The 11,139-nt window shown below is 43.8% G+C and overlaps 1 protein-coding gene across 1 annotated transcript; it reads right to left on the reverse strand.

Annotated features, from left to right (window-relative positions):
- Positions 1 to 1,352: 1,352 nt before the first annotated feature.
- Positions 1,353 to 6,561, reverse strand: LOC148193575 (uncharacterized). Its single transcript, XM_088099463.1, has 7 exons — positions 5,583 to 6,561; positions 4,912 to 5,273; positions 3,808 to 4,704; positions 2,896 to 3,024; positions 2,561 to 2,781; positions 1,480 to 1,570; positions 1,353 to 1,364 (listed from the first exon to the last, which is right to left on the reverse strand). The coding sequence occupies exons 1-7, from the start codon at positions 6,559 to 6,561 to the stop codon at positions 1,353 to 1,355; spliced, it is 2,691 nt and encodes an 896-aa protein (XP_087955589.1).
- Positions 6,562 to 11,139: the final 4,578 nt, after the last annotated feature.

Here is an 11,139-nt window from a genome sequence, read left to right on the forward strand (position 1 = left end):
AGATACAAAATGTAATGTAGCCGACGGTGTACGAATTCTAAGACTAAACAAAATACTAGCAGTTACCACATGTCGAGCACTCTAGGGCTCAACCTTAATCCCTACTTCAACCGGATCGACATCTTCCGGAATTTCTTCTGCCAGCGCCTCTTCCAGCAGCTCACTCCCATCTGCTCCCATCCACATGAATGATCATCGCAAGGACAAGACGGACGTACAAAGACAATCGACAACGCAACGAAGAGAACACAGGGTAAGCTTATTGAATTTAATTCAAGTAAAATCATTCATTTCATAGCACATCAACATATCAAATATTTCACAACAGATAATTAAATCAATCCCTTAACTCAAATCAATTCCTGATACTAGACTGACCGTCCGGACTGTACGAATCTGTGTAGCTACAGGCGTCCTTGCACCCGAGTGGTGTAGTAACTGTATTACACTCGACAGCTGCCACTCGAGGTTAGTCCGTTTCTTACGTCGCCCATGTTAACTTATGGACTAAGGACCTCCTGCCATTCCCACACATGAACCACTCTCCTCTACATGAAGACGAGTGTCACGGAATATCAGGATGGACCAAGCCAGCATTAGCATGCCCACAGTCATACTTTACCAAATTCCACATTCAACATATGCGAGTCGTTCCTCCCTGGAACGCTCGTACGACAATCATAAACATTTAATCATCTCATATAATGTTCGTCATTCAAAGCCTTGCAGTTTTATTCTCATTTTTGTCTTTCAGTCCGAGTACGTAAACATTGAACTCTCAGCTCTCTTTATAACGAGGACTACCGAGAACGGGTGCTCGACACTGTCGATCGACACAGATGAATGATCTGTATTAAGAAGGGTGCTCGACACTGTCGGTCGACACAGATGAATGATCTGTATTAAGAAGGGTGCTCGACACTGTCGGTCGACACAGATGAATGATCTGTATTAAGAAGGGTGCTCGACACTGTCGGTCGACACAGATGAATGATCTGTATTAAGAAGGGTGCTCGACATTGTTGGTCGACACAGATGAAGGATCTGTATTTCAAGGATTTTTCAAGAAAGAGTAAGAGTGCTTGGGGTAAGACCGAGCACTACCCAATACGATTACTATGTATAAGGTCGACACTGCTCATTTTGAACTCTAAGTAAAAGACCTACATAACTCATGCTCGACCAGAATCCTTCCCGAATGAAAGTATTCCAATTCAAAGAAGTTTACTGGAACACCAAACGGTCGAGAACCGTTTAATGTCGGACACACATTATCATAGGGAATTTAATATTCAAGTTTCACTTACGCTCACTACTTCTAAGCATGTATATTTCATATTCACACATATCACTCATATCATGCACTTCAACCAACATATACCAACAATCAAATAACACAGTTCATACTTCATGCGGCACACATAATGTTCATACAGTACAAGACAGACATACGAATTAAATTTAATAAGCTTCCCTTACCTGAATAGCAGTGTACTCCTGAAAAGTAAGGTTTCGTCCGACCCCTAACAGCGTCCTACCCTCAGGTTTCGCTCGACAACTTTCACTTAATCTAAAACACCAGAAATCAGAAACAACTCAGACCGATAACCCATGCATGCAACTGAATCTTAGTTTGCATGTACTACCGAATAAACGTTCAGATCGACGTCCAGAGTCGAGTGACTTACCGGTTACAGAACTAGGATCTGTTCGGTTCGGATTGAAGCTCACGGTGCCAGGAACGTTCCTACGGTTCTGAAACGTGATCGGAGAAGAAGAGGATGAGTTACAGTAAGGAGAAGGTGAAGGTTTCTAGAGAGAAGTTGGAGAAAACGAAAGGTTAGGTTCTGAGGAAGAAGATGAATGGTGCAGGTGAGAGGGAATTTTCAAAAATTCTAGTTATGTCAACTCACGTTCGGTCGACGAACGTCTCCCAAGTTGACACCTGCACACCGAACTCTGAAATGGGAAGCTTCTCCCGCGACAGGTTGCGTGTGTGCATGCAGTGTTTGGTACGTTTTTAATGTTTCAGAGAAATGATGGGCGCGGATTTTCCGTGTACGACAGAGAGGGAGGGGATCAGATTAGGTAGTGGGTTTTACTGGCTGAGTAATGATGTGGCGTGCATTAATGGTGAGGATGTCAGAAAATTATCTTTGCTAAAATCAAGGGTCTTACATTCTCCCTAACTGCAAAAATTTTCGTCCTCGAAAATTAAAACTTACCCGTAAACAAGTGTGGGTACAAGTCCTTCATGGCGCTCTCCACTTCCCACGTTGAGTCACCGGTTTTAGCGTTCCACACTACCTTCACCAAGCGAACGTCCTTTCCTTTGTGTAGCCTGGTGCGACTGTCTTCCACACTTACTGGTTGTAACTCCAGTGTTCGGTCTGGGCGCAATTGGACGTTTTCCAACTCCAACACATGAGAAGGATTAGCTATATACTTCCGGAGTTGGGAAACGTGGAAGACAGGATGGAGGTTCGACAGTTGAGGCGGTAGTGCAAGTTCGTAAGCCACTGGTCCGATTTTCCTCAGAATTTGATAGGGTCCGACGAACTTCGGGGATAATTTCTTTGGTCGCATAGCTCTGCCGACTCCCGTGGTTGGATTCAGTCTAAGGAATACGTGATCGCCAGCTTGGAACTCTAACGGTCTTCTTCTCTTGTCGGCATAGGACTTCTGTCTGCTCCTCGATGTTTTCAACCTCTCCTGGATTATCTTCACTTTTTCTGTCGTCTGCTGTATAAGTTCGGGTCCAGTTAGCACATTCTCTCCTTCCTTGAACCAACAAAGTGGCGTTCGACATTTTCTCCCATAAAGAGCTTCAAACGGTGCCATTCCAATGCTCGCCTGGAAACTGTTGTTGTATGTGAACTCCACTAGCGGCAGGACCTCATCCCAGGCGCCTAAGTGATCTAGGACACACGTCCTCAGTAAGTCTTCAAGCGTCTGGATGGTTCGCTCAGATTGGCCATCCGTCTGAGGGTGATAAGCTGAACTCATCTGCAGTTTGCTTCCCAACTCGCCTTGTAACGATTGCCAAAACCGAGATGTGAATCTCGGGTCTCGGTCAGAAATTATGCTCGACGGCACTCCATGCAGACGAACAATTTCCTGAATGTAGAGCTTGGCCAGATTGGTCATTGACATCTTCAAATTTACTGCCAGGAAATGGGCGCTCTTCGTCAGTCGATCCACGATCACCCAAATTGAATCATGATTTCTGATCGTACGTGGTAGGTGAGTCACGAAGTCCATGGATATGCTATCCCACTTCCATTCGGGAATCTCCAGCTGCTGAAGTAAGCCGCCTGGTCGTTGGTGTTCAGCCTTTGCACGCTGGCAAGTTAAACAGGATGCCACAAAACGAGCGACATCACTCTTCATTCCAGGCCACCAAAATGATTTCCGGAGGTCTTGATACATCTTAGTCATGCCAGGGTGCATGCTAAGACGGCTGTGATGACCTTCCTCCAGAATAATTCTCTTCAGCTCTCCATCATTCGGAATGCACGTCCGGCCCTTATAACGTAAGAAACCGTCCGTTCCAGTGTTAAACTCTTTGGCCTGATCCGTACCGAGGGCATCAAATATCTTCACTAACTCTTCATCCTCTCGTTGCTTCGTTCTGATCCGTTCAAACACGTCGCTGGATATTCTAAGGTTACAACACTTGATACTGTTCGACTCCAACTCAAATTGTAACCTTAGATCTCTAAAGCTTTCCACCAAACTCAGCTCGCGCACCATCATGGACGACACATGCACCACTTTTCTGCTTAGAGCGTCCGCTACCACGTTCGCCTTTCCTGGATGGTAGAGTAGCTCGAAATCATAATCCTTCAAGAACTCAAGCCACCTCCTCTGCCGCATATTCAACTCCTTCTGATCAAAGAGGTACTTGAGGCTCTTGTGATCGCTGAAAACTTGGAACGTGGATCCATACAAGAAATGCCTCCAAATCTTCAGTGCAAACACGACTGCTGCCAACTCTAAGTCGTGTGTGGGGTAATTCTTCTCGTGAATTTTTAGTTGTCGAGAGGCGTACGCCACTGCTCGTCTCTCCTGCATCAGCACACAGCCCAACCCTTGCTGGGACGCGTCACAGTATACTTCAAAGGGCTTGGACGTGTCCGGAATGATTAGTACTGGAGCGCTCGTCAACTTATTCTTCAACTCCTGAAAACGCTCTTCACACAAATCAGTCCACGCGAATGGTTGGTCCTTCCTGGTAAGCTGTGTCTGTGGCGCTACTATCTTAGAAAATCCTTCAATGAAGCGTCGATAGTAGCCCGCGAGACCAACGAAACTCCTTACTTCCGTGACCGAACGCGGACTTTCCCATTCCATAACTGCTCGTATCTTTGCCGGGTCCACAGAGATTCCTTCAGCTGACACAATGTGTCCCAAGAACTGCACGTTCTTCATCCAAAATTCACACTTTGCTAACTTGGCATACAGTTCCTTCTCCCTCAACACTCCAAGCACAATCCGTAAGTGTTCTTCATGCTCTTCATGGCTCTTGGAGTAAATCAGGATATCATCAATGAAGACCACTACGAACTTGTCCAGATATGGTCGGAATATCCTGTTCATGTAGTCCATGAAGATTGCTGGCGCGTTCGTCACACCAAACGGCATCACTACATACTCGTAGTGTCCGTAACGAGACCTGAAAGCAGTCTTCTGGATGTCGCTCTCCTTCACCCTGATCTGATGATATCCCGAACGCAAATCAATCTTAGAAAACACCGTCGCCCCATGCAGTTGATCCAATAAATCGTCTATCCTTGGCAGCGGGTACTTATTCTTGATGGTCAGCTTGTTCAATTGCCTGTAGTCTATACATAACCGAGAGCTGCCATCCTTCTTTTTCACCAAGAGCACAGGCGCTCCCCATGGTGATACGCTCGGCCTGATAAAATTCTTCTCCATCAGCTCTTCAATCTGCTTTTTGAGTTCAATCAGCTCTGCAGGCGCCATTCGGTATGGTTGAACAGAGATAGGTGCTGCTGTCGTCACCAAGTCAATAGTGAATTCAATTTCACGAACCGGAGGCAGTCCAGGGATATCTTCCGGAAAAACATCAGGGAATTCGTCCACTACCTTGGACGATCGTTCCTCATTCGCATTCACAACTTCACTGTCTTCGTGCGTCATGATGAGGAAACAGCTGGCGCCTTCCATGATATCTTCTTTCAGCTGACCGAACGTCACTGAAAGAATTTCCTCTACTTCACCAGGAAAGATTAATTTCTTCGCTCCACAATCTATGAGAATGCGATTGGTATTCAGCCAATCCATTCCCAAAATTACCTCTAAGTCTTTTAGAGGCAAACAGATGAGATTCACTTTGTATCTACGCCCTTCTACCTCAATAGGACATCTAACGCACATGGTAGACGTCCTAACCTCACCAGCTGCTGGTGTTGACACCACCAGGTCAAACTGCATCTCACTCGCTGCTAACCCTAGTTTTTCAACGCACGCCTTCGAGATGAAGGAGTGTGTTGCCCCCGAGTCATACAACACACAGCAAGATATTCCATGAAGTAAGCAGGTACCAGTGACGAGCGTACCTGAGCTCGCTGCCTCCGCTCCAGTAATGGCATACACACGCCCAACAGCTTGGGCTCGACCACCTCTCCCTTGCTGGTTCCTTCCAGTGTTCGGCGGCCTCATAACAGCGCGTCCGCCCATATTGCATTCACTCTCCAGATGTCCATTTCTTCTACATCGAGTGCAGAATTTACCTCCCATCAGCTGTGGGCAGGAAGAACGGTAGTGTGGTCCCCCACACTGGAAACAAGTTACGTTCACTTGTCCAGACTGTCCGACAGGAACGATTGCTTGTGATCCGCCTGCATGAGATGGTTGGCTAGGACGAGCGTACGGAGTCCTGTTCCGGTTCAGATTGGGCCTCGACAGAACTGGCCCCCTTGACGCTTGTTGTTTCTTATGTCGTTCCACCTCAGCCATATTTTTCTCTAACACCTTGGCTCTCTCAACCATGGCTGGGAACGACCGAATGCACAAACTGGATATCAACACCTTAAGATCACTTCTTAGCCCGTTTTCAAACTTTCGGCACTGCCACTCCTCACTTGTCGCCATAGTATTGAACCTCACCAAGTGCTTGAACTTATTTGTATATTCTGAAACTGACATTCCTCCTTGCACCAGTTGCAAAAATTCCACTTCTTTAGAAAAACGGACGCTATCCGGGAAGTACTCCTCATAGAATTTGCTTCTGAAAACTTCCCAAGTAACAGGTCTGTGAGCGTCCGTCAGTATAGCTTTCGCGTTCGACCACCAATGGCTTGCTTCTCCAGTAAGCAAATACTCCGTGAAAGCCAAACGATTCTCATCTGGACACCTCTTCGCATTGTAAATCCGTTCCATATCCTGCAGCCACTGATCCGCCTCATCCGGAAGACCCTTCCCACTAAACTTGACCGGATGGTGTTGAAGAAAATTTTCCAAACTCCACTCGGTATGATGAACAGCATTGGAAGAGGACGCTCCCGGCGTGCCTCTGGTGGCGGCAATGAGTTCCATTAATTGTCACTGAGTAGCTTCGGAGTTCTCGCGTGCGGCCTCAAGACTTCTTAGAGCAGCTGCGTTCTGCTCCATTAGTGTAGCATTTTGTTGTTGCAACCGTTCGATCACGGTTTCCAACAATCTGGCATTGTCGGTCGTATCCGATCCATTGGGTGGTGGAGGAGGAGGAAGTCTAGGCGCCATTTGTTCTCTGGATACAGAGAAAAACGAGCGTTAGTTCTGTCCAAGAGTTAAAATAATGATAACTCATTAAACATACAGTAAGCACACAGCAAAAACACAGTGTACTCATAACCCTACAGCGTCCTTTAAGAGAACAAAACTGCTCTGATACCACTAATGTAACATCCCAAAATATAGTGATAACCATAATCAGAATTAATTACATTAATCATTAAAACAGTGCAGTCTTTACACAAATATACGAGGTCCAAAACGTCGAGCGGCTTAAGATACAAAATGTAATGTAGCCGACGGTGTACGAATTCTAAGACTAAACAAAATACTAGCAGTTACCACATGTCGAGCACTCTAGGGCTCAACCTTAATCCCTACTTCAACCGGATCGACATCTTCCGGAATTTCTTCTGCCAGCGCCTCTTCCAGCAGCTCACTCCCATCTGCTCCCATCCACATGAATGATCATCGCAAGGACAAGACGGACGTACAAAGACAATCGACAACGCAACGAAGAGAACACAGGGTAAGCTTATTGAATTTAATTCAAGTAAAATCATTCATTTCATAGCACATCAACATATCAAATATTTCACAACAGATAATTAAATCAATCCCTTAACTCAAATCAATTCCTGATACTAGACTGACCGTCCGGACTGTACGAATCTGTGTAGCTACAGGCGTCCTTGCACCCGAGTGGTGTAGTAACTGTATTACACTCGACAGCTGCCACTCGAGGTTAGTCCGTTTCTTACGTCGCCCATGTTAACTTATGGACTAAGGACCTCCTGCCATTCCCACACATGAACCACTCTCCTCTACATGAAGACGAGTGTCACGGAATATCAGGATGGACCAAGCCAGCATTAGCATGCCCACAGTCATACTTTACCAAATTCCACATTCAACATATGCGAGTCGTTCCTCCCTGGAACGCTCGTACGACAATCATAAACATTTAATCATCTCATATAATGTTCGTCATTCAAAGCCTTCCAGTTTTATTCTCATTTTTGTCTTTCAGTCCGAGTACGTAAACATTGAACTCTCAGCTCTCTTTATAACGAGGACTACCGAGAACGGGTGCTCGACACTGTCGATCGACACAGATGAATGATCTGTATTAAGAAGGGTGCTCGACACTGTCGGTCGACACAGATGAATGATCTGTATTAAGAAGGGTGCTCGACACTGTCGGTCGACACAGATGAATGATCTGTATTAAGAAGGGTGCTCGACACTGTCGGTCGACACAGATGAATGATCTGTATTAAGAAGGGTGCTCGACATTGTTGGTCGACACAGATGAAGGATCTGTATTTCAAGGATTTTTCAAGAAAGAGTAAGAGTGCTTGGGGTAAGACCGAGCACTACCCAATACGATTACTATGTATAAGGTCGACACTGCTCATTTTGAACTCTAAGTAAAAGACCTACATAACTCATGCTCGACCAGAATCCTTCCCGAATGAAAGTATTCCAATTCAAAGAAGTTTACTGGAACACCAAACGGTCGAGAACCGTTTAATGTCGGACACACATTATCATAGGGAATTTAATATTCAAGTTTCACTTACGCTCACTACTTCTAAGCATGTATATTTCATATTCACACATATCACTCATATCATGCACTTCAACCAACATATACCAACAATCAAATAACACAGTTCATACTTCATGCGGCACACATAATGTTCATACAGTACAAGACAGACATACGAATTAAATTTAATAAGCTTCCCTTACCTGAATAGCAGTGTACTCCTGAAAAGTAAGGTTTCGTCCGACCCCTAACAGCGTCCTACCCTCAGGTTTCGCTCGACAACTTTCACTTAATCTAAAACACCAGAAATCAGAAACAACTCAGACCGATAACCCATGCATGCAACTGAATCTTAGTTTGCATGTACTACCGAATAAACGTTCAGATCGACGTCCAGAGTCGAGTGACTTACCGGTTACAGAACTAGGATCTGTTCGGTTCGAATTGAAGCTCACGGTGCCAGGAACGTTCCTACGGTTCTGAAACGTGATCGGAGAAGAAGAGGATGAGTTACAGTAAGGAGAAGGTGAAGGTTTCTAGAGAGAAGTTGGAGAAAACGAAAGGTTAGGTTCTGAGGAAGAAGATGAATGGTGCAGGTGAGAGGGAATTTTCAAAAATTCTAGTTATGTCAACTCACGTTCGGTCGACGAACGTCTCCCAAGTTGACACCTGCACACCGAACTCTGAAATGGGAAGCTTCTCCCGCGACAGGTTGCGTGTGTGCATGCAGTGTTTGGTACGTTTTTAATGTTTCAGAGAAATGATGGGCGCGGATTTTCCGTGTACGACAGAGAGGGAGGGGATCAGATTAGGTAGTGGGTTTTACTGGCTGAGTAATGATGTGGCGTGCATTAATGGTGAGGATGTCAGAAAATTATCTTTGCTAAAATCAAGGGTCTTACAAAAGGGCATATAGAGGGTTTTTTTTTCTTTTTCTTTCTTTTTTTTTGTGTTTTTTTTTTGTTTTCAGAGAACCAAAACTGAAACCCTAAAATCGCAGAATGAAAACCCCAAATCACAGTGTCATTTTTTACGTTGTCGTCGTCGGATACTCAACCCTTCTCCCTCGTCGTCATCACCGGAGGTCAGTTGCGACGCGTTTCCATCATCTTCTCTCTCCACCACAACGCCGTTCGCACATAGGCTCGGTCAGAACTAAACCTGCGTTTGCTTCGAAGGAGGAAAGCTTTCGCGATCCCGCCACCACGAGAACGCCCACTGAGACGCCGGAAAAAGAAAACCCTCCTTGCGACGCTTGAACTAGGACGAAAGAAAAAGAGGAAAAGGGGACGAAGAGAGTGGCGCTAGCTCCTCTTACATTGCAAGCCAGAAAAGAAAGGGGAAAGGAGAAGGTCTACCCGCACAACCAAGGACCCTGGAAGTCCACCACGGTAGTGAGGCATTTAGCAGTGGGGGCCGAGACGATGGCGACGACGGTGCAACGTTTCAGGCAGAGATTTGGGAAGAACACTGAAACTGAAAATGTGTTTTGGTTTTGAACCCTTGAAGACGCTATTTCCTCAGTTAAGTAAACAACTAAGGTAATATGTCCCTTACTGCCTCGGTTAAAATTAAAATCGTGGCATAAACCCCTCAGAATAATATTCAAAATAATAATAAAATGACAAATTTGAAAATATCCTCCAATATAGGCATCGGTTCGTGGTTAAATTGAGGTCGTATCCCCATTCGAAAATGCGATTCAGTTCAAAAGTCTAATCTGCATTGTTAGTGGCAGGGGTTTCTGCCTCTCGATTCTCTGAGCAACTGAGGCAGTAAACCTGTTTCCAAAAAGCTGTCAGGTCAAATATTGATTTTTTAAGAAGTCAGCAGGGTTTTCTGCCTCGGGTGTTTATAGAAACGAGGCAATATCCTTCTTTAGGCATCAGTTCTTGTACAATCGAGACATATACGTTCGTTAAAACTACGAAAATGGCACCGCGCTTTGATACGCTTTGGTTTCAGTAAAACCGAGGCACATACAGCGCGTTAAAAACCCTCTTTTTTACTAGTGTACACTTGTCCTGAATTAACCTATAAATAAGGATTTTATTGTTTTGTTGACAGATGAAAAGAATTTGAAGGAAAAAAATGAAAAATAATAGGGATTTGAAAAGAAAAAGAAAGCAAAGAGGGGGTTTGAAGTAGAATGAAGGAAGAAGAATAAAAGTAGATAGGAGAGTTAAAGTGTTGAAGGTAAAGAAACTATACGAAAGAGAGAAAGGGGGAAAGGTGGTGAAAAAGAGATGAGAAAGAGAAAAAAGAGTAATGAAAGGTGTACACCAAATAAGAGAGAAAGAGAAAAATGACGATGCAAGGAATGTGGAGAGAGAAGAAAAAAAGAAATACTAACATGTGTCATTTTTAAATACAAACTTAACCAAAATAATTTTGAATTTTTTAAAATGAAATAAAGGTTGAATTGAGAAAAAAAGATATTATATTAAATAAAGTTCAAAAATAATATATAATTAAAATAATAAATAAACACCATGAGTTTGACAAAGTGATTATAAAAATGATTAAAACAATGTTCATCAAATGTTTAATATAAATAAAAAGATGATAAAACTCATATTTAAAATAAATAACGAGAACATTTATGTATAATATTAGAAAGTAGTTTTTAAGTCTAACTCAACCCGACAAAATCGGTTTATACAGTGAGGTTTGCATCCTACTTATATATTATAATTTGACCTTATTTTTAATCCATTTGAGACTTTCAATGTATAATAATGATTGAATTTATCTATAAAAAGTCATATGTTAATATTACGGTGAGAAGGATAAGAAACTAATCTCAATTAAAAAAACATAGAGGGAAAGATGTTTTCCAATAAACCTAA

The sequence above is a fragment of the Vigna umbellata genome, chromosome 9, assembly GCF_029865625.1.
Source record: "Vigna umbellata cultivar VRB3 chromosome 9, Vumbellata_1.0, whole genome shotgun sequence".
Taxonomy (NCBI): Eukaryota; Viridiplantae; Streptophyta; class Magnoliopsida; order Fabales; family Fabaceae; genus Vigna; species Vigna umbellata.

Coding starts and splice junctions, on each gene's coding strand:
- LOC148193575 (XM_088099463.1), bottom strand. CDS start 6,561: ATGGAACTCATTGCCGCCACCAGAGGCACGCCGGGAGCGTCCTCTTCC. Junction 4,705..4,911: donor AGAATTTTATCAGGCCGAGC/GTATCACCATGG, acceptor ATCAGGGTGAAG/GAGAGCGACATCCAGAAGAC. Junction 2,782..2,895: donor ACTTAGGCGCCTGGGATGAG/GTCCTGCCGCTA, acceptor TGTTGGTTCAAG/GAAGGAGAGAATGTGCTAAC.